The sequence below is a fragment of the Pseudophryne corroboree genome, chromosome 2 (genome assembly GCF_028390025.1).
Source record: "Pseudophryne corroboree isolate aPseCor3 chromosome 2, aPseCor3.hap2, whole genome shotgun sequence".
Lineage (NCBI taxonomy): Eukaryota > Metazoa > Chordata > Amphibia > Anura > Myobatrachidae > Pseudophryne > Pseudophryne corroboree.
Window position 1 is genome coordinate 674,710,756 of NC_086445.1, and position 24,447 is coordinate 674,735,202.

A 24,447-nucleotide genomic window follows, 5' to 3' on the forward strand; every position below is an offset into this window, starting at 1 on the left:
AAGGCGTAGACCTGCAGGCCTAGTTTGTCCGATGTCGACCGTGAAGGCCGAATGGGGGATGGGTGATCCCAGCCGCTCGGAGGAAAGATGTGTGGGGATCGGGTCCCGTGTGTGGGCAAAACCAATATAGTACGTATAGCATAATTAGAAGGCAAAAGGAGCTGAAGGGGAGGGGGAGAGGGAGAAGGGGAGAGGGGAGAGGGAGAAGGGGAGAGGGAAGGAGGGAGGGCAAATCCAAAGGAACAAAGGGGAGACATGGTGCGGTGGCTACAAAACCTTAGAAAAAAAATAGAGGTCCGTAGACCCCCAACTCTTGGGCCCCCCGAGTAACATGCATTTAAACATAGGGAAGGAGAAAAACAATAACATTAGAACTCTTGAAAACAGGAATAGAAAGCATGACCTGATTGGGTCTTTCGGGGCCAGGGTCCACGCGCACACAAACATGAGCCATATCAACAGAAAATATCTCAAGCAATAGTACTAATAGGCTCATGAGGCCGACCGCGAAGAACACAGGCCCAGAGTCCCAAACAGGCCCAACCTCCACAAACACATCAAGGTAAAGAACAGCAAACAATAACTAAACATAGGACACTGCAGGGTATGGGAACAATGATGATACGCAAAAAGTCACCCTGAGATCCAATGAGAGCCACTGTGAGAGTAAGGCCAGCTCAAGGGTAGTAACATAAGTAGAGTCATGTAACTGGAGGAGTATGGGAGGCAGATCCAACAGTGTTCCAAGCTGAGCATGGGGCTGTGAGGGTAGGGGAGGTGTTGACTGGGGGAGGATGCTGAGAAGTAACCAGAGGGCCAGAAATGTTCAAGTGGCGAAGCAATTGAAGGGCCTCATCAGGGGATCTGGAAGATAGAACTTTACCATCAGATCTGACATGGAGGGCAAAGGGGAAGCCCCATCTGTATCTGATGTTGTTTCTAAAGGTTTTTGTGATGTCCTTTAGTTCTCTTCTTCTATTCAACGTGACCGGAGACAGGTCCCGGAAGACAAGAAGATCGGAGCCCTCGAAAGAGATGGCAGGAGACATCGGAGCTTTGGCGTAGACTTGATCTTTGACAGCGAAATAGTGAAAGCGTATAATCACATCTCTTGGCGTTTTAGCAACCTGAGATCTAGGACGGAGGGACCTGTGAGCCCCATCTAGGAGTAGCATATCATCAGGAACAGAGGGAGCAAGAAAGCAGAAAAGGCGAATCAGTGAGGTGGGCCTGTTCCACCGTCTCAGCAATGTTACGAATTCTAAGATTGTTCCGACGGTCCCTATTATCCAAATCTTCTTGTTTGTCCGCCAATAGCATAACATCTGTACGCATTTGTGCCACCTCCTGTTCTGATTCTTGCTGAAAGGCGATAAGCTCTTCTTACTTCCTTTCAAATGGCATCAACTCTAGATCCCAAGCTGTCCATGTCCGTTTTTAGGCCAGAGATAGCCTCATGTACCTCCGCACAGATTGTTTTTTTTAATATTACACATTTCGGACAGGAGAAGAGCGACATCCGCTTTAGTGGCGGGAGTTGAGGAAGAGTCATCATCCGAGTCACGGTCGGAGGCGGTGATGATTTCTGGGCAGAGGACGGAGTAGAGTTCTTGAAGTAACCCACCAAGTTATGGGCATTCGACTTTTTCCCCCCTATAGGCATGGTGACTGAGATAAATGAGGTAAATCGGTAGTCAACACCTGGGAGGGAATGGGGAAGCTCCTAAATCATCAGAATCACACACGGGGCCGGGTGCTTTACATAGTGAGATCACATTGTAGACAATTCACAGAAGGAGACCGGGAGAACCCAGCGGGGCACAATGTCATGAGTGAGTACAGTTTGAGCCTCTGTGCAGTGGATGTACCCCCGTTAGCGTGTCTGCTGCCCTGATAGATGCGGAGTGACCTGGAGGTTGATATCGGAGATTCGGTCCCACTCAGGACCCCGGTAGACAACCAGTCGGTTCCAGTCTCAGAGGGGAGGTGATCGTGGGGGCCAGGCGTCCATGAGCAGTGCAGCTAGCGGTGTCGTCAGAGGCCCGGAGTACACAGAGGTTGAGCAATAGTGCGAAGGAGGCTAATTAGCAAGCAGAGCCAATATGGGAGCCTCACGTCATGCACATCCCATCAGGAAAAAAAAAAAAAAAAAAAAGGTCACATAAAGCACCACAGGTGTGTGGTGCAGGGGTGTAGTATAAAGCACCACAGAGGTGCTATAGAGGTGCAGGGATGAAGAGTAAAGCACCACAGAGGTACTACAGAGGTGATTGATGAGAACAGAACAGCCCTGTTAGCTCTCATCCAGCAGGGATCAACCACAGAAGAGACTGAGGGGGAGAGAGAAAAGGGAGTGTCCTCCCAGCAGCTGCGCAGCGTTGGCCCCAGCAGTAGTATAGTGTGAAGCTGTGCAGAGAGAATGATTCCAGGGGCACAGAGCAGGGATCGTGAGGGCCTGTTTTATCTAAAGTACGGCTCACCTCACTCACTGGAGACGGGCAGGGGATCGTGGTATGCGCTGAGTCCCCTCCAAGATGGCCGCCGGGCGTCCCACGGCTCCACCAGGCAGCTTGGCACTCCGTGCAGTCCCGGCAGAGAGGGCAGGCAAGGGCAGCAGGGGAGCCTCCACAGGGGTGTCCAGCGGCAGCTAAAGTACCCGGGAGCGGAGGAGAGGGCCGAAATCCTAATCCGCGGCACCAGAGAGTCGCACCGGCTCAGCGGCGAAATCGAGGTCCCGGCCTGAGGGCTACTGGTAGGCCGCAATCCGCGGGAGCTCCGGGGCTTGCTCCTTGATTCCGCGGCACACACCAGCCCACTACAGGTAGGTCAGGGGAGGCAGGGGCACGCCCCGCGTCAGCCATCTTTTGTTTCTACTTTTTTGCTGAGAATGCGTCCTAGTCACAGCGCAACGCAACAAGGATGCATGAGACTGCTAATTAACACTTGCATATCTGTGTGGGACTGAGTCTCTACACAAAGTGCTACAATGTAGCAGCCACAGCTTTTTTCCAATACAATTCTGTTCTGCTCGTATACAGATTCATTCACACAATGTACAAGTGTCATAGCAAATTAATCAACACGGCCTCCTCATGCATCCTAAGTCAAATTGTATTGCGACTAAGATGCAGAGTTGCAAGGGAAACGGCGGCTCACTCATGCCAGGCATCTCGCACTGCATGGCATATTAAGGCTGGGTGTATGAGGTTGCATCTGTTGGAACAGCTTTATTACCACATTATTGAGGTCTTAACCATTCTGCGAATTGGAGCAACATCATTCACTAATTTACTATATTTTATAACCACTTCAGAACTATTTTGTCTATAATGCCAGTTTTTAATCCTACTAAACACACTGACATATACATTAGCATACTTACAGGTCAAAATCTTAGTACATGTATCATTGCTGTTTCTCTGAGCCACTGAAAGGTCACACATTGTAGATGGACGTGTTCTGGGATTTAGTCACCTGTATGGAGTCCTACGCAGTTGCATGACCTTTTTTCAATAGCTTTGTTTTCATTAAATTAAAAAGGCTAATGTATTTCTTTTCATTTTATGCTAATTAGGCTACTAAATATTTCCAGAATTGTGCAGTACCATTTTCTAATACAATAGATGAAAATATATCTATGTTCACAAGTTCCAATAAATGAAATGCCAAGACTTACTGAGATATTGATTGACTTTAATGTACAAAAGTCTAGCAACTTACTTCTCCTTGGCTGTAGTTGTTCATTCCATTAACTGCCCCATCACTCCTATCTTCATTCACCTCAGGTCTCATTTCCACCTGGTTCTTCAGTTGAAAACCTTCAGTGCGATGTTGAACATTGTTAAAGCAGGACACAAGCAGGAGGGACTGACTTCATATACATTAGTATCAAAAGTGTGACTTATGTTACAGAAAACCAAGTTCATACAATAACTGATAAACGTTATCTGTAATGACCTGGGCAAAATTGCAGATTAATGATGGCTGAGGTTTGGGAAAGTAGTAATAAAAATTAAGAAAATCTTTTCTTTAGTCTTCTGGTATAATTTGTAACAAATCAGTGTTTGCAGCGGAAGGACTTTGTAAAGTTAATGACTTAAAAAATTATTTTATAGCTACACTCCTTTTAACATGAATCCCAATGAAAACACTTTTTGCGGGACAGTTGGGATGGTTATTGTAGGATCATAAACCTGGAAAGAAAATGGCCAGCACTGTTTGTATGCGGGCTTATAGGAAAATAAGCACTGACCTTCATCTTCACTGTCTGAATACTGATCCTCATGGCCTGCACCGTTTTCTTGGAATTGTACCTCTTCCAGTAGTTGCTGCAGCTTCTTTTCATACACACTCCTTGTACTGGCTAGACAAAACAGGTAATTACTAATAAACTGCAAATCCCTAGGAGAAAACAAGTGTTAAACCATACCTTTGCAGCTTTAGTTGCGATCAGCACATGGGCCAGGCCTTGCTAAAAACAGCATTACTTCTATACAATATCACCAGGAAAAATAAAGCATGGGTGACAAACCACCATTTAAGCGATGCTAACAGCAAATTATGGTTCTACAAAATAAGCAAGTGAACCACAGGGCAATATGCAATAAACAAAAACAAATTATTGACTTCTACACTCCAAATCGCACTAGATGTAATAATATCCACTGATACAGATTCTGATTACTTAGATTAACTACATACATTCATTTACTTGTAAACCTGTTCTGCATATCAATGAACGCACAATATAATGAGAGATGAGGCTGACTTGAGACAAGGTTGGATATTCAGGAAATGAAATACGTACTTTGTGAAAATAAACCAAAGTACATGCAGCAATCTTTATGAACTAGTTAGCAAGCGCATAAACACCCCCACAGAAGACCAGACAAGAGTCAATTACAGTACTCATCTCTATTATACAGAGAAGGATTTTACACTGGTGCTGAGTGATCAGTGGTTATTGACGGATTTCATATAGACCGCTGTGATACTCCCTTGTTCATGACAGTGCTGTAAAAACAGATATGCATACGTAATATGGGTCCCGGGTTGACCCCATGTTTGAGCAGCTGTTCCTTGAGTTCAGTGTTGCTTAAGTTTTTAACAGCCATCTTGTCTCTTCCGTTTTCCCTGTGGCTTCCAACAGGCAGAAGCTGCAAAAGAAACAGGGGCTGTGTTAAAAAATGAATCAATCAGTAGCGTCCAACCAAGAGCAAGGTCTTAAAAGTTTTAAATGGAGAGAGTAGCTGATTTTAACCTTTATTTTACAACAGAGAAGTGCTTCTCAAACTCTGTCTCCTTCACATACACTAACAGTCCAGGTTTTAAGGACATCCATTGCTTGAGCAAAGGTGATTTAATTAGTACCTCAGTCTTTTGTTTTAACCATCTGTGTTCAAGTAAGGATTATTACTTCATTTTATTTATAAGGCGTCAAAGTGTTTTGCAGTGCAGTACAAACGGCAGACATTAGAACAATACAGAGTACACAGAACATTACAGTAACTGAAACACTAAAACACGTCACAGGTAACATTTCGGGGGGAAGGCAGTTGTTGGAACAGATTAACCATAAGGAGATAGGGGAGATGTGAGTATAGATAGTCGCTGAGTAGGAGAGAGCTGTAATTAAAGCCTGAGAGATTAGAGTTGTGAGAACAGGAGGGAGGAGGGTCCTTCTCCAAGGAGCTCACAAACCCAGACTGTAAAGGTGCTTACACGGTGCGATGTTTGCTTAGAAATTTTGACTATATAGGCAAAATCTTAATAAAAAGTTACCACAGATCGCAACATATGTATACAGCTTGCGATACCGATGCGCGCTCCCTTGCGGTCGGTATCGCAAGAAAAAAAAGACTCTGCAGGCAAGGCAATTTTGACTATATTGTGTACAATCTAGTTTCTAGTATAGTCAGAATTGTATATCGTCAAAATCGCAAGTAAATACTGTATAGTCAATATCTGTGGTTCTGGGCTCCGGGGAGTTCAAGGGAACTCGCATAGTCAAAATTGGCACTTAGGCAAAATCTCACCGTGTATGCACCATTAGTGTGTCTTCGGGAGAGTTAGAGAAGCACTGTTAGAGAGAAAAGTTGTGGCAACACCTAAACAAAAGCAATATACAGGCTAATAATTAACGTGTGCGCCATGCACTGCAGAGCATAGAAAGGCACGGAGCAGCAGCGACAAGTCTTTTAAAGGCAATGGAGTAGAATATAAAGTATTCCCAATACACAACCTCCCATTAACAATTGCGCGGATCACAAGACAGACTGAATACTACCATCTTCGATATATACATATTTTAGAGTTACATTAATTCTCAGATAAAACTAGCCGAAGTTGCTGCATGGAACGCTTCAATTAGGTTTTAGCCTGTTTCCCCAAAATAAAAAAAAATTGGACACTATGGGGGGAAGAAAAAAAAATGAACAACCAACTCAAACATCCACCCTAGGAGGAGTTAAGTAAGCGCTCATAAATCAAACACTTTGTAATGTTAACTAATGTTGGGCATACACTGTTCAATTATTGTTCCAATCGGTCAGATAAACTTTGCACTGACGCAAAGGAGCAGTAATTATCAGTTTGTCTGACATACAGAATCGTCCGGCATATCAACTATCTGACATGGTGAAAGCATCCAATATTGTCACCATAATCTAACAGTGTATGGCAACGATAGTGGATGCTGTCAGTATATCAGATAATTGGTCTACTGGTCTGATAAACATTTTAATCTGAAGGTGTACAGTATGCCCAGCATAAGGCATGTTCTGGACACTACAAATAACCCAAAAAATTTTTAATTCAAAACTATTTTATAGTTAAATTATCTGCCAACATGTCCCATGTCGACTGGTGCATAAAGATTGTTATCCCAACTTATATTTTTTAATAGCAGTAATGAGTGCTAAACGGATTGAGGTTGGTGGTAGTATCAGAAGAAAAGGTTTAAATATGCATAGGGGTATTATTACAAGAGCTTACAATGCATAATCAAAGCTATTAAAGGACAAAAATAATGTCATTGTATTAATCTGTATGTTGACTGCAGCATTCAGAAACATTAACGTTTCATAAAATACAATGGCGTTCTACACAGCATTGCAGGGAAGCTGACATGTTAATGAACAAGTACAAGTTCTGTCTATGCTTTAACCTTTTTAATGCCCATGTTTTAACTGTACCATCACATATCACGATACAATACAATATACAGCATTTGTTCAATATAGAGCATTTGGTGCATCCTTGTTTTAACCCACAGGATCTGTACGTGTAATCGCTCACCCCTGCTTACTCAATTAAAAATAATTTTCTATTGCATGAATCGAAACACCGTACTGTGACACGGGGGAATTCAACAATTTTTATTGCAGCGTTAGTGGGCGCCCAATGGAACAATTGAATTGTTACACCATTCAGACACAAATGCCATAGGTCAACACATTTATGCTTGCCACCTCCTGTGGTGGCAAGCAAAAAATGTGCGAAAAGTCCATGGTTTGGGTGCCCTTACCAAAACACACAGGGCTGCAAGCAAGCCCACTCGCCCCCTTTTCGGGTCATTGGATTGACTCTTGAATTACCCTACAATTAGCTCAAATCCTGAATCAACATCATATTTTAAGCTAACTCTAACCTTAACATAAACCTAGCTTAAGCTCTAACAGGGGTAGGCAACCCTTGAATTTGGTGCCACAAGGTGGCACTCAAGGATGTTTTCAGTAGCACCTATAGGGTCAGTTCCTTCTCCTACTAGCCATGCTGCTGTGCCTGTATATGTAAAGCCCAGTGCTCAGAGTATATATATTGCAGAGTATTTGCATATCTAACAAGCTTTACATGTATTTATATTTTATGTACAGTAACATGTATTTAAAAGTGTTTACACCTCCTGGTGGTCTAGAGGTATATGGAGCTGGGATGCAGCTAACCCCAACCCCCAATGTCTTCCTCTGCAGCCTCATTACAATTACACAAAAGAGAGAGAGCGCCAAAGCCAGCTAATTGTTTTCCTGAAGCTCCAAAGAGCTCCTTAAGGGTGGCCAGGAGACTGCTGACTGGAAATCTCATCTATCTGATTCTGAACCCCAAAGTCACGCAACAGAAGGTGATAAGGTTACCTAGCAGAATCCTGGAAGTACAATCTGGGAGGGAACCATTCCCCACTCCTGACTTGCCAGCATCTGGGATGTGCTTACCTGTCAACTTCAAGCACTGGCCACTGTCCATTAGGGACAATGTTAACTGTGTGAATGAATAGCACATGCTCTTAGCTTGACTGGATAAGAGATGAAGGTGCAGCCTAACTAGATAAAAAGGCCTGCATGCTGTGAGATCCTCTGATTATCAGAGAGGATAGACTACTGAAGAATGAGAGTATGCTATGATTGCCCCAAGCACCTTTAGCAAAGGGACCGTGTCTCTCAAGACATCCAAACAAATAAACATCTTGCCATAAGTCATATGTATACTCTTACCACCAGAAAAAGGTCCAAACGTAATTCTGTTCTCCAGCTGTTCTGGACTTCGGAAAGTGTCTCCAAAATGAAACCGTTTGCGATCTACTCAGTGCAGACTTTTCTATAGTAAGTGACCATAGGAATTCGCTAACACTACCTAGGAGGTGTTGCAATAGTGTCCACACATGCCCAGTAGTAGGTAGTTTCAGGTGCCGGTGGGTAGAAACCTGTGTGGAACGGACAGTTCCATGTGCTGTATAGAAGCATGGTGGTGGCAGCAGTGAGTAACCTGCCCACTACGCAGTCAGTAAAACAGGCTGTTACTAATGGTGAGAGGGAATACCCAGGGGTGGTGGAGTAAGTCCAGTCTACTCAGTGACAAGTAACTACCCTATCAGTAACAAAAATCTGATCGCCTGGCAGAGTGAAGGCATCTGGTCACAGCTGTATTTTTGTCCAATGGCACTTGAGAAAAGTACTTGCAGCAGATACAGTGCACATAGTGAATAAATCATTATGTTTAGGTCCATTGAAACTATCCCAATTATGAAAGTGAAATAAGGTAATAAGGATAATAGGATTTTAATTACCTACCTGTAAATCCTTTTCTCGTAGTTCATAGAGGATGCTGGGGTCCACATTAGTACCATGGGGTATAGATGGGTCCACCAGAAGCCATTGGCACTTTAAGAGTTTGACAGCGTGGGCTGGCTCCTCCCTCTATGCCCCTCCTACCAGACTCAGTCTAGAAACTGTGCCCGAGGAGACTGACATCTTCGAGAGAAGGATTATACAGATAGTGGCGAGATTCATACCAGCTCACACATACAAGGCAAATCAAGCTAACTAGCTTGAAAACCCAGCAACCACTGAAACATTACTTACCCAGTAACAATGCAATACTCAACTAAAAACAAAGTTGTACTGAACCATATAACCACTGCAGGAAAACGAAGCACTGGGCGGGCGCCCAGCATCCTCTACGGACTACGAGAAAAGGATTTACTGGTAGGTAATTAAAATCCTATTTTCTCTTACGTCCTAGAGGATGCGGGGGTCCACATTAGTACCATGGGGATGTACCAAAGCTCCCAGAAAGGGAGGGAGAGCATGGAGGCTCCTGCAGAACTGACTGACCAAACTTTAGGTCCTCAGAGGCCAAAGTATCGAACTTGTAGAACTTTGCAAATGTGTTCGACCCAGACCAAGTAGCCGCTCGGCAGAGTTGTAAAGCCGAGACAGCCCGGGCAGCCGCCCAGGAACAACCTACCTTACGAGTAGAGTGGGCCTTAACAGACGTAGGGACAAGGCAATCCTGCCGTAGAATACACATGCTGGATAGTGAACCTGATCCAGCGAGAGATGGTCTGCTTAGAAGCAGGACACCCGATATTTTTGGGATCATACAGGACAAACAGAGTCCGATTTTCTGTGACGAGACGTCCTCTTAACATAGATTTTTTTAAGCCCTTACAACATCTAAGGACTTTGATGAAATTGAGGAGTCAGTCGCAAATGGCACCGCAATAGGTTGGTTGATATGAAATGCCGACACCACTTTCGGAAGAAACTGCTGACGTGTCCGGAGCTCAGTTCAATCTTCATGGAAGATAGAAACATAGAAACATAGAATTTGTCGGCAGATAAGAACCACTTGGCCCATCTAGTCTGCCCCTTTTTTTTTTTTTTTTTTTATTCTTTTTTTTTATCACTAACCTTATTTGATCCTTATTTCTTTGTAAGGATATCCTTATGTCTATCCCATGCATGTTTAAATTGCTCTACTGTCTTAGCCTCTACCACCTCTGATGGGAGGCTATTCCACTTGTCCACTACCCTTTCTGTGAAATAATTTTTCCGCAAATTTCCCCTGAACCTCCCCCCCTCCAGTCTCAGTGCATGTCCTCGTGTCCTATTGCTTCTCTTCATTTGGAGAATGTTTCCCTCCTGGACTTTGTTAAAACCCTTCATATATTTGAAAGTTTCTATCATGTCCCCCCTTTCCCTTCTCTGCTCCAAACTATACATATTGAGATTTCTTAGTCTTTCTGGGTATGTTTTGTGATGTAGGCCATGCACCATTTTAGTTGCCCTCCTTTGTACAGTTTCTAATGTATTAATATCCTTTTGAAGATATGGCCTCCAGAACTGAATACAGTATTCTAGATGAGGCCGTACCAATGACCTATACAGTGGCATTATTACTTCTTTCTTTCTGCTGCTGATTCCTCTCCCAATGCAGCCAAGTAGGGGCTTTTACAGGACAAAGCCCCCAACTCCGACACACATCTAGCAGAAGCTAAAGCCAACAAAGTGGCAGCCTTCCACGTGAGAAATTTGACCTCACCCTCCTGAAGAGGCTCAAACCAGTCCGACTGGAGGAACTGCAACACCACATTAAGATCCCAGGGCGCCGTAGGCGGTAAAAAGAGAGAGGTTGGATGTGCAGAACACCCTTCAAAAAAGTCTGAACCTTAGGGAGGGCAGCCAATTGTTTCTGGAAGACAATGGTTAAGGCCGAAACCTGGACCTTCACGGATCCCAACCGCAGGCCCAAATCCACACCTGCTTGCAGGAAGAGGAGAAACAGTCCCAGTTGAAATTCCACCGTAGGAAACTTCTTGGACACAAAGATACATATTTTTCCCCAAATACGATGGTAACGTTTAGACGTTACTCCTTTCCTAGCCTGAATCAGGGTAGGAATAACCTTGTTCGGAATGGCCTTCCGAGCTAATACCTGGCGTTCAACCTCCATGCCGTCAAACGTAGCCGCGGTAAGTCTTGATAGGCGAACAGCCCCTGCTGCAGCAGGTCCTTCTGAATAGGAATAGGTCTCGGCTCTTCTAGCAGTAGATCCAGAAGATCCGCATACCAAGCCCTTCTTGGCCAGTCTGGAGCAATGAGGATTGCCTGAACTCTTCTTCTCCTTTTAAGCTTTAGAACTCTTGGAATGAGTGGAAGTGGAGGAAAGACGTACACTGACTGGAACACCCACGGAGTCACTAGGGCGTCCACCACCACGGCTTGCGGGTCCCTCGACCTGGAACTTCACCGAAGCTTCTTGTTGTTTGGGGTACACCCCAAAGATCTGTTACCTCCTTGAACACCTCCGGATGGAGTCCTCACTCCCCTGGATGGAGTTAGTGTCTGCTGAGGAAGTCCGCTTCCCAGTTGTCTACTCCCGGAATGAAGATTGCTGACAGCGCCACCGCGTGCTTCTCTGCTCAGATTCTAGTTACATCCGACATTGCAGCTCTGCTCTTTTTTTCCGCCCTGTCGGTTTATGTAAGCCACTGTCGTTACATTGTCCAACTGCACTTGAATGGTTCGAACTCGCAGAAGATGGGCCGCTTGTAGAAGACCGTTGTAGATGGCTCTTCGTTCCAGAATGTTTATCGGCAGGCCGGCTTCCAGACTTGACCACCTTCCTTGGAAGGTTTCCCCTTGAGTGACTGCGCCCCAGCCCTGGAGGCTTGCATCCGTGGTTAGAAGGATCCAGTCCTGAATCCCAAACCGGTGGCCCTCGAGAAGATGAGGTAATTGTAGCCACCAGAGAAGTGAAATCCTGGCCTTTGGCGACAGACATTCTCTGGTGCATGTGTAGATGAGATCCTGACCACTTGTCCAGGGAGATCCAGTTGGAAGGACAGAGCATGAAACCTTGCGAACTGGAGAGCCTTGTAAGAGGCCACCATTTTCCCCAGAAGACAAATGCACTGATGAACCGACACCCGGGCTGGCTTCAGAACATCCCGGACCACTGTTTTAATCACCAACGCTTTTTCTACTAGAAGTACCCTCTGCACTTCCGTGTCGAGGATCATTCCCAGAAAGGACAACCTCCTGGTTGGTTCCAAATGTGATTTTGGAAGATTCAGGATCCAACAGTGTTCCCTGAGTAGATGGGTCGTGAGAACAATGGACTATAACAGCTTCTCCTTGGACGATGCCTTTATCAGCAGATCGTCCAGATAAGGAATTATGTTCACCCCTCGTCTGCAGAGGACCACCATCATTTCCGCCATCACCTTGGTGAACACCCTCGGTGCTGTGGAGAGGCCGAATGACAGAGCCTGGAACTGAAAGTGACAGTACAACAGTGCGAATCGGAGATAAGCTGGATGTGGCGGCCAAATCAGAATGTGGAGGTACGCATCCTTGATATCCAGGGATACCAGGAATTCCCCTTCCTCCAGACCTGATATTACCGCCCTTAGAGACTCCCTTTTGAACTTGAACTCCCTCAGGAAGGGGTTTGACGATTTTAAGTTCAGAATGAGCCTGACCGAACCATCCGGTTTCGGTACCATGAAAAGGTTCACACAGTAACCTTTGTTTTGCATATGGGGTGGAACTGGTAAAATAACCTGTGCCTCCAGCAACTTCTGGATGGTTTCCTGCAGGATAGCCCTGTCTGCCAGCAGAGCTGACAAGCCTGATATGAAGAATCGGTCAGGAAGGAGATCTTGAAATTCCAGCCTGTACCCCTGGGACACAATATCTAGTACCCAGGCTGGACGACGCCCAGATGTGACTGAAATGTCTGAGTCTCGCCCCACCTCCAGGCCGCGCGGTCCACAGTCATGCTGATGAATTTGGCGTACCTGAAGCAGGTTTCTGTTCCTGGGAACCCGCAGCAGCAGGTTTCTTGGATTTTAGCCGACCTCCTCTAAAGGTGGTGTTGGACGGTTTGGCCTTTCTTGCTTTAGCATTCTGAAAGGACTGAGATGCAGCTGAAGAAAAGGGTTTCTTCGTAGCAGGTGCAGCTGAGGGAAGAAAAGGAGTAGATTTACCCACTGTAGCTGTGGAAATCCACGCATCCAACACTTCCCCAAAGAGAGCTTGACCTGTCTAGGGTAGGGTCTCCACACCAATTGCGCAGCCAAAGTCCCCTACGAGCTGAGACAGACATGGAAGATATCCCTGCAGCCATGGAACCCAGGTCTTTCATGGATTCCACCATAAATCCTGCAGAATCCTGAATGTTACGCAAAAACAATTCAACATCACTTTTGTCCATTGTATCCAAATCCTCAAGTAACATGCCTAACCACTTTACTATAGCTTTGGAAATCCATGCACTGGCAATAGTGGGACGTTGTATCGCCCCTGAAGCTGTGTGAGCATATTATCAATTTTGCGATCAGCCGGCTCTTTTAAGGCGGTAGATCCTGGAACAGGTAAAATCACCTATTTTGAGAGTCTGGATACAGATGCGTCAACTGTGGGTGGGTTTTCCCATTTTTTCCTATCCTCCTCAGGGAAGGGAAAAGCAACCAGAGCCCTTCTAGGGATCTGGAATTTTTTTTCCGGGTTTTCCATGCTTTCTCAAATATAGCATTCAATTCTTTAGACGCAGGAAAGGTTAGCAAGGCTTTCTTATTGTCAGTGAAGTAAGCCTCCTCAACCTGTTCAGGTGTTGCATCAGCAATATTCAACATATCTCTGATGGCCTCTATCATCAACTGCACCCCTTTTGCAAGAGATGCCGCCCTGCTCAGCACATCCCCATCACCTTCTACCGTGTCGTCTTGCATAATCTGGGAAAGAGCACGTTTGTGGGAACATACAGTGGTGGGCCCTGAGGTAACAGAACCAGACCAAACTCAATGCTCAAAGCATTTGACTGTTCCCAAGATGCACAGTGCCGCCTCCTCTATAACCCCGCCTCAGTGCACAGGAGCTCAGTTCCGTTAACCAGCCCAATGCATTAGCAGGTACCAGAGACAACAATCGCTCGTAGCCAATTACACCACACACTCACCACAGGAGAGGTTGTCAGCGGCTATGCCAATAACAACCCAAAGAAGCTAAGTGCGTCAGGGTGGGCGCCTTGTGGAGCCCAGTGTACCTCGCAGAAAGATTTAACAACGGCAAGTTCTTATCATAAATCTCATTTTCTGCTGCGGGGTACACTGGGCTCCACAAGGATTAACATCGGGGATGTCCTAAAGCAGTTCCTTATGGGAGGGAACGCACTGTAGCGGGCACAAGAACCCAGTGTCCAAAGGAAGCATCCAGGGAGGCGGAAGTATTGAAGGCATAGAACCTTATGAATGCGTTACCTGAGGACCACGTAGCAGCCTTGCACAATTGTTCAAGGGTCGCACCACGGTGGGCCGCCCAAGAAGGTCCAACCGACCAAGTAGAATGGGCTTTGATAGTAGCAGGAATCGGACGACCAGCCTGTACATAAGCATGTGCAATCACCATTCTAATCCATCTGGCCAAAGTCTGCTTGGAAGCAGGCCAGCCACGTTTGTGAAAACCAAACAGTACAAAAAGAGAATCAGATTTCCTAATGGAGGAAGTTCTGTTCACATATATACGGAGAGCCCGTACCACATCCAAAGACCGCTCTTTGGTAGACAACTCAGGAGAAGTAAAGGCCGGAACCACAATCTCCTGGTTAAGGTGGAAGGAAGACACCTTAGGTAAAAAACCTGGCCGCGTTCTAAGAACCGCCCGGTCACGGTGAAAAATCAAATAGGGAGACTTACAGGATAAGGCACGCAAGTCCGAGATGCTTCTAGCTGAAGCAATAGCCAGCAAAAACAGCACCTTAAGGGAAAGCCACTTAAGGTCAGCAGAGGCAAGAGGCTCAAACGGAGACTCTTGCAAGGCCTCCAAAACCACCGACAGGTGCCAGGGGGCCACAGGTGGCACATAAGGAGGCTGAATCTGCAACACACCCTGAGTGAATGTATGGACATAAGGCAAGGTAGCAATTTTTCTCTGAAACCAAACCGACAAGGCAGAGAAGTGAACCTTGAGGGAGGTCAGACGCAGGCCCAAGTCCAGGCCCTGTGGTAGAAAGGCCAATAGTTTGGCCATACTAAACTTGAAAACGTCATGATCATGAGACGCACACCAAGTAAAGTAAGCATTCCAGACTTTATGGTAGATCTGAGCAGACGCCGGCTTACGGGCCTTCAACATAGTTTGAACGACCGCCTCAGAAAAACCCTTGGCCCTCAGGACGGAAGCTTCAAGAGCCATGCCATCAAAGCCAGATGGGCCAAATCCTGGTAAACACAATGGCCCTGAACGAGAAGGTCTGGTTGTTGTGGAAGTAGAAGGGGACGATCCCACGAGAGACCCTGTAGACCGGAGAACCAGTGCCACCTGGGCCACACTGGAGCAACCAGAAGCAGGTTTCCTCCTTCTTGCTTGAACTTCCGTATTACTCTGGGCAGTAGTGACACCGGAGGGAACACATACAGCAGCTGAAAGTTCCACGGAATTGCCAGAGCGTCCACGAACGCAGCTTGAGGATCCCTTGTCTTTGCTCCGAAGACCGGAACTTTGTGATTGTGTCGAGACGCCATCAGATCCACATCTGGAAGGCCCCACATGTCCACGAGAAGTTGAAACACCTCCAGATGGAGGCTCCACTCTCCGGCGTTTACGTCCTGATGACTGAGATAGCCCAGTTCAGGACGCCCGGAATGAACACAGCTGATATGGCCGGCACATGGCACTCCGCCCAATGAAGAATCCGTGATACTTCCCTCATGGCCATGTGGCTTCGAGTGCCGCCATGATGATTTATGTACGCCACCGTGGTGGCGTTGTCAGATTGTACTTGAACAGGTCTGTTCTGTATTAGATGCTGGGCCATTGTCAACGCATTGAACACTGCCCGCAGTTCCAGAATATTGATCGGGAGTAGAGACTCCTCCTTGGTCCACCAACCCTGAAGAGTGTTGTCACAACACCGCGCCACAACCTCTCAGACTGGAATCCGTCGTCAGAAGGACCAAGTTGGATATCCAGAAGGGACGACCGCTGCTCAATCGTTGGTCCTGAAGCCACCAGCTCAGTGACAGTCGGACATTCGGAGATCATGTGAGATCTCATCCGGTGAGGCAGGCCGTCCCACTTGGTCAGAATTAACTTCTGCAGAGGGCGAGAATGGAATTGAGCATACTCCACCATGTTGAAAGCAGACACCACGAGATCTAGCACTTGCATGGTCGAATGTATCGACACTTGCGGACGAGATAGGAGAAAGTCCTGAAGCTTCAGGACAGGATTAGATGCTTCCTGAGACAAGAACAACCGTTGGTTGTGAGTGTCCAATAACACTCCCAGATGTAACATGCTCCAAGCAGGAACCAGGGAGGATATCTTCCAGTTGATCAGCCACCCGTGGGCCTTCATGCACTGTACCGTCAGATCGAGATGAAACAGGAGAAGTTCTGGGGAATTTACCAGGATCAACAAATCGTCCAAGTACGGTAGGATCCTGTCACCTTGACGGAGGAGTGTAGCCGTCATGACCGCCATAACTTTGGTGAAAACTCAGGGAGCCGTTGTCAAACCAAAGGGTAATGCCCGAAATTGGTAATGAAGGTTGCCCACCGCAAACCTCAGGTACTGCGGATGAGACACCGCAATAGGAATATGTAGGTAGGCATCCTGTATGTCCAGGGAGACCATAACATCCACAGGTTCCATGGCCAGAACAATAGAGCACAGTTTCCATACGATACTTGGAGACCCGCGCACAAACTTGTTCAAGGACTTCAGATTGAGAATGGGCTGCAAGGACCCGTTCGGTTTCGGGACTAGGAACAGCGGTGAATAGTACCCTTTGCTTCTCTGAGCCAGAGGCACCTGTACCACCACTCCTGTGGTCAGGAGGGAATGTACCACCGAGTGCAAAGCGTTTGCTTTTGCCGGATCCAGAGGCACATCTGTCAGACAAAATCGATGAGGGGGACGATTCTTGAAGGGTATGGCGTAACCTCGAGCGACGACTTCCCTTACCCAGGTATCTGAAGTGGTCTTCAACCATTCCTGGGCAAAAACTAGAAGCCGGCCCCCCACCCTGGGATCCCCCAGAGGGAGGCCCGCCCCGTCATGCGGCAGGCTTGTCAGTTTTGGAAGCGGGCTGATGGGCGGCCCAGGTACGCTTCGGTCTGGGCTTTGCAGGTCTGGAAACACGAGCTTGCTTTGGGTACGCCTGACCTTTTGCTTTACCTGGAGGACGAAAGGGCCGAGGGAAAGTACTTTTAGCCTTCTGTGCAGAAGGAGCCGTATTAGGTAGGCAAGCTGTTTTAGCAGTTGCCAGATCAGCCACAATCTTATTGAGGTCTTCTCCAAAGAGAATGTCTCCCTTGAAAGGAAGGATATGGATTCCAAGTTTTCTTGGAATCCATATCCACCGACCAGGATCTCAACCAAAGGATATGCCTGGCCAAGACGGACGTAGTAGCAGCCTTGGCCGCCAGCAACCCAGCATCGGAGGCCGCCTCCTTAAGGTACAGAGAAGCCGTGGTAATATACGAGACATTGTCGAGCATGCTAAGACGCGTTGGAAGGCAGTTCCGCTTCAAGCTCCTGAGCAGACGCCTCAACAGCTTAAGCAGCCCATGTTGCTGCAATGGTTGGCCTATGCACAGCCCCTGTCAAACAACCCTCCACACGTCTATCCGTCAGTTCCTTCAGAGAGGTGACGGTAGTTACTGGCAGAGCAGAGGAAACTACCATACACGCCATATAAGAATCTACGGGTGGAGGAGTTTCCCAATTCTTACATATCTCTGCAGAGACAGGATAGCAAGCCAACAGTCTCTTATTCGGTGTGAATTTTGTCCGCGGATTTTCCCAGGATTCCTGACTTATGTCAACCAGGTGTTCAGAATGAGGTAAAACTTGTTTAATCACCTTCTTACGTTTAAACCTATCCGGTTTCTTACAGACAGCCTCAGGATCATCAGACACCTGAAGAATGAGCCTAATTGCCTCAATCAAATCCGGGACATCCACCAATGATTTCCCTTCCCCATCAGAAACATCGGAGTCAGTGTCTGTGGGATCAGTATATGCACCATCCTCCTCAGAGGACGTGTCTGGGATAGCAGTGGATTGGGAGGCGGCAATGGCCCGTTTAGAAAATGACTTAGTCTTAGGCGGGCGAGAGTGACACTTAGATTTAATCAATGACCGGTTCAAATGCTGTAACTGAGTGGAGATTTGATATGCCCATGGCAGATTAATAGCAGGTACCATAAACTGCTGCAGTGGCACAGGCGGTCCCACAGGGGGCGCCAATTTAGTTACATGTGTTTAACAATGTGGAAAAGGTAGCCCAAGGTGGGTCCTGTGATGCCCCCGGTGCGACACACCCACTGGGAGGTAAGGAACCCCCTGAACCTGAACTCTCAGCTGCCATATTTTCCTCCAACGCGTCTGCGGCATCACCATCACGCAATGTGGGAGAAGCCCCAGCTCCGTTGCCACGTGTAGCCGACATACAAATGTGCACAATATCAGGCAACCTGGTACAAGTCTTAGCAGCGATATACCTAGCAAGAACCCCCAGTGAAGGCTTTGACAGTACAAACCGGGAGTTCTAGAGATATATAGAGTGACTATAGATCACAAGTAAAAATACACAGTAAGTATACCTTGTGAAACAAATCCTATATTATACAGAAAAACCTGATACACTTAGCCCCCTCAGGTACAGGAATATAGGAGTAGCACGCTGAATGAAATAGCCCAATAAGGCAGCCACACAGCAGCTACATGCGCACACACATATATAGTCACAAGCGTACCATGCAGAAGTTATGTACCATAAAACTGCACTGGACTAGCAATACAAAGTAATACTCAGTATGGCTATATGTGTCAACAATAGATATAACAAAGCACAGTAGATACTGGATGTATATCACAGGGTGTTTGTACCACACAACCCTGAATGTATGCACTCTTTCTTAACTAACACTGTCCCAGTGACAGGTAGAATACTTAAGTATCCTGTAAAATGCACAGCGCTGGCGATCAAGCGGCTTTACAGAGGATTTGCCCCAGCAGTCCCAGGAACAGCTGTCTGTGATGGCTGCTGACAGGGAGTGAGGGAGAGAAATGCAGCTCCAGGGCGGAAACATTTGCAGAAATGGCGCCCTGGGGGAGGGGCCACAGGTTAGACCCGCTCCCCCTGCTGGCATCCCCACCGTGCGCTGCAGGCTTTGAAAAACGGGTTTATTTAGAGTTAAAAAATCCAGACCTGTGCCCTGTTAATGTCCCTGGTGGCTAGTGGAGCGGCTGCCCAATAACAGTGTCCACGGCAGCGCGAGCGCGTGGCCAGCCTCCCACGGCCGCGCTGGAACGCGGTAAAGTGTGGCCAAAGAGACCCCTTACCTCCCCCGTTCCTGCGGCCACGCGATCCGCGAGGACAGCGGTGTGTGTGACTGACGCTGGAAGGAACCGGAGCCTACGCTGCAGTGACCCGGCAACCAGGGCACGGGATTATACAGCGCCGCTGGGGGTGATGGAGCTGCAGTCAGAAACGCTGCAGCCCAGAACTCTTGTTAGAAGAATTCTTCTGTCTTTTCTTCAACAAAAAAAAAACTATCAATAGGCTGCCAAAGGCAGCCCTCTGTTAAGTGCCTGCTTACTGCATGGCGCCAACTTACAAACTGAGCTCCTGTGCACGGAGGCGGGGTTATAGAGGAGGCGGCGCTGTGCATCCTGGGAACAGTCAAAAGCTTTGAGCCTGCTGGTGCCTCGGATCAAGATCCTACTCTACACCCCAAAGTTAATCCTTGTGGAGCCCAGTGTACCCCGCAGAAGAAATCATAGTTTTGATAGAGGATAACCACTCTGGCTCCCTTGTTGGTATCTGCGCTAAGACAGTGCAATCCTGATTACATGCAATGGGATCATCCTGAGAGGACATATCCTCGGCAGCATATGACAGAGTCCCTGGACATAGTTTTATGGAGACCACAAACACTCCACACACACACACAGGGAAGGGCAGACAGTTTCTCCCCCCCCCCCCCCCCCTAAGAATGGCAAGAGAGTTTGGAGCCAACCCACACACAGCGCTTTTTAAGATAAAGTACTCCTTACCAGCGCCCACTGTGTACTGTAATAGGTTACACAGATCCAATTCAAAGCCCCTCTTCTACAACCCCCTGGTACCGCACAGGATAGCTGGAGTTGCTTGGAGGGACAGCTGTGTCAGTGTCTGTGTACAGGAACTGCAGGCAGGAAAATGGCGCTGAATGCTGCTGGGTCCGCTCTGAGGAGAAGCTCAGCCCCTTGAAGATGGCGCGTCTTCCCACACAGATTCTTTATACTGGACTGAGGATTCCGTCGCTAGGCGGGGATCCCGTCCCCTGTTAGCGTCTGTGTACGGAGGATTCCGACGCTAGCCTGGGGATTCAGTTTCCGGTTAGCGTCTGTGACCAGTGCAGGGTATTTAGACGCTGGCTCAGGACACCACTCATAGCGCCAAGACTGTGTGCCCCTGAGCCTTCCCGGAGTGCAGCCACTCAGAGCTGCGCTCCTACCCTTGTGCCGCCATATCTTACCATCTTCTGGCTCTGTTAGGGGGTGGCAGCATGCTGCCAGGGTGAGCGATCCCCTGTGGCGGGGAACGATCGATCCCCTCAGGAGCTCAGTGTCCTGTCAGCAGGGATAGTGGCTCAGGCCCCGCAGGGCGGACATTACTACTCCCCCCCCCCCCCCCCCCTTAGCCCCTCGAAGCAGGGAGGCTGTTGGCAGCAGCCTTCCTGTGCCGAAACTCTAAATAAAATAATAAAACTAAAAGAACTCCTATGGAGCTCCCCTAGCTGTGACCGGATCCTCCGGGCACATTTTCTAAATGGAGTCTGGTAGGAGGGGCATAGAGGGAGGAGCCAGCCCACACTCTCAAACTCTTAAAGTGCACATGGCTCCTAGTGGACCCGTTTATATCCCATGGTACTAATGTGGACCCCAGCATCCTCTAGGACGTAAGAGAAATTATACATTTAACAGTCTGCAGAAGCAGCAGTGGTGCTTGCAGGTGGTAATACGTAAGTACAGTCATTTATATCATTTACATATAATGTGCATACAAGCTGCATGACTTAATAAGTACCAATTTCCAGCCATCAGGGAGATTCCAACATCATTTGATTTGAGCAATTACATTTCCAGAAGTGAATTGCAAGAGACAATATAGAATGGCATCATTAAAACCTAATCTCTGTACCATGCCATCTGCAGTGGCACCTGCACAGCAAGAAGAAAGAAAACATACCACAACCTTGGCAGCAACATCTCTAACTCACAAGTAAGCTATTACAGAGCAAAACAGAAAAAGCAGCAGGGACAAATACAGTAAGGTGCTATTTCTACAAGAGTAAATAAGGCCATCAAATTGCATGCAGTAGTGTCAATTCTCATTCCAAAAACACATCAGTACCCAAGCAAATTGTGTAACTTTTTGCAGCAACATCACATAGGGAAATAAAAGCCAATTTGCTGCTACAGTATTTGTGGTTATAAAACAAAAACAAATACATTTTTTCAACTGCAACTTCAATGCCCTATCTCCAGCAGAGGGCGAGATTTAACTGGCACGTTTCTGAAATATAGATAATGCCTTAATATGAGACTATAGGAGTAAAGTTAAGCTCCACAAACTCAAATAGATGTAACAAACGTAGTGTTTTGCAAACTACTAATTTGTTAAAGGACATAAGTAAAGCCACCAAGTAAACAGTTGGTTAATAGGTTTTCAATTTGGAAGAGGACGTAGTTGTGCGCTTCTCTGGGTGTTAGCAAGCCTGGAGTGACAACAGGGTTCTCCTAAATGAACCCAATATGGAAATGAGGCAGGAATAGTGTGATTTACACATGAGTGCTTTCCCAGGAAACCAAAGAAACGTAGGGGATAGGTCAGTAATGAATTCTGTGGGGAGTGGTGTGGTGGTAAACAATGTTACTGTAAATAAAATGGAGAAATGATAAGATAAATTTATTAGAATAAAATAACATTAAAAACATAACAGTATGACAAAAGAAACTACAAATGAATATATATATATATATATATATATATATATATATATATATTTTTTTTTTTTTTTTTTTGTCAGCGAACTCCCCCGGTGACATACTTACCTACAGATTTATGAAGATTAATACCAACTGGATAAAAGCATTGGAGCCCATGCAGGGTATATCTGGAATAATCTGCAAATAATCACCTGCAGCTCCTTCTCTCCAGATTGGTTATGATTCATCACCATATACCTCTACAGTACTTACTGTTCTACTGCAATTTGATGCGACTACTGCCACTTGTGATTTGTTATACACCTAATGATGCTTATGAGCTTATCTAAAAAGCACTTTTCGTTTCACTTTAACGCTGATCCAACCAGATTGACTTTACTGCTACCTATTTTAGATACATATATTTTTGTAGCGTTACTTTTGTCACACACTTATGTTTTTAATGTTATTTTTTTTTCTAATAAATCTATCTGATATTGGCCCCCATTTATCAACAAGTGCTGGAAACTTGTTTTTGGAGTTAAATTGGTCCAATCGCTATATAACAAGTCTGTATTTAAGAACAAGCGCTATTTCTGAAATAGCACTCGCTTACCTGTAATGGCCTAGTCTGCACCGGGCAGACGTTAGGACACCGCTGCAGCGGAGTCCGTCCTGCGCTCCGGCTCCTCCCTCCCGCAGCAATCCCGGCATGCATCACGCCTGCCGGGTTGCTATAGAGACAGGAAGCCGGAGTTCTCTCAGGCTGTACAGTGTAGTGGCAGCTTTGACCGGCGTATGTCAGTGGCTGCTGTATCACTACTACGCATGTGTGGGAAATTACCATATTCCAGCACATGCGCAGACTCTCCCTACACAGATCATTAGTCAGCGCTGATGTAAGGTAAACATCAGCACTGACGCGGCAAATACCGCATTCGCTTGCTGTGGCATAGGCTCTTCTTAAATAGAAGAGCGCGATGCCACTATACCACGGCAGGGGAAAACGGTATTTTGCAGTTCAAATTTTTCAGCATGATAAATGAGGGCCACTGTATGATACGCTTTCTCCATTTCTCTTCCCTAATGTCACGCAATAATAAAAATAATAGGACTTTAATTACCTACCGGTAAATCCTTTTCTCGTAGTACGTAGAGGATGCAGAGGCAGAACTCTGGGAGGCAACGGAGTCATCTGCCGCCGGGCTCCTGCTCTGAAGGGGGCACCTCTCCTCCCATTCTGTGACACCAATGAATTAAGTTAATTGATAGCTGCCGCTGTCTTTTCAGTGGCAGACTTCCTCACTGGTCCCTGCACCTCACAAATCACACCCTCTTTATTATACTGAATATACACATTTTACAAGTGTCACACCCAGGATTAGAAACCACAACCTATTACACTGGAAGCAGACACCTTACTGATGAAGCGATTAGCTCCTGTATAGGAAATATGATAATTTTAACTATATGAAGATACTTCTCTGACAATTACACATAACTTCATATAGTTAGAATTCTCATGCTTTCTCTACAGGAGCAAATAGCTGCATCAGTAAAGTGTCTGCTGTTAGTGTAACAAGTCATGGGTTCTAATCCTGGGTATGACCGCTAAGAAATGTGTGATTTAAAATAAAAGACAATTAAATGTATAAATATAGTATATACATTTTTACACACACACACACACACACACACACACACACACAGTTATCTTGATATAGGAAATAGGGGGGCACCAATATTTATCTTGCCTCCGGGCAACTGGGACGAACTTACGCCACTGAGAGGATGCTGGGATCCACATTAGTACCATAGGGTATAGACGGGTCCACAAGGAGCCACTGGCACTTTAAGAGTTTAAGTGTGGGGGCTGGCTCCTCCCTCTATGCCCCTCCTACCAGACTCAGTCTAGAAACTGTGCCCGAGGAGACTGACCACTTCGAGAGAAGGATTTTACACAGATAGTGGAGAGATTCCCACCAGCTCACACATACAAGACAAAACAAGCTAACCAGCTTGAAAACTCAGTAACTGCTAAACAAGATTAATTAACCAAGTATCAAAACAGTACTTAACCAAGAACTAAGCATTACTGAACTAAGTAACCACTGCAGGATCACGAAGCGCTGGGCGGGCGCCCAGCATCCTCTACGGACTACGAGAAAAGAATTTACCGGTAGAT

The 24,447-nt window shown here is 46.5% G+C and overlaps 1 protein-coding gene across 14 annotated transcripts in view; it reads right to left on the reverse strand.

The window, feature by feature from the left end:
* The window catches only part of LEMD1 (LEM domain containing 1), a 338,092-nt gene that overhangs the window by 142,210 nt on the left and 171,435 nt on the right, over positions 1-24,447 (reverse strand). For all 14 annotated transcript variants that reach the window (XM_063955129.1, XM_063955131.1, XM_063955130.1 and 11 more), the window contains exons 2-4: positions 5,036-5,156; positions 4,253-4,363; positions 3,721-3,818 (exon numbers count right to left, since the gene is read on the reverse strand). In XM_063955129.1, the coding sequence (XP_063811199.1) occupies positions 3,721-3,818; positions 4,253-4,363; positions 5,036-5,156 (330 nt within the window). The remainder of the gene's footprint in view (positions 1-3,720; positions 3,819-4,252; positions 4,364-5,035; positions 5,157-24,447) is intronic.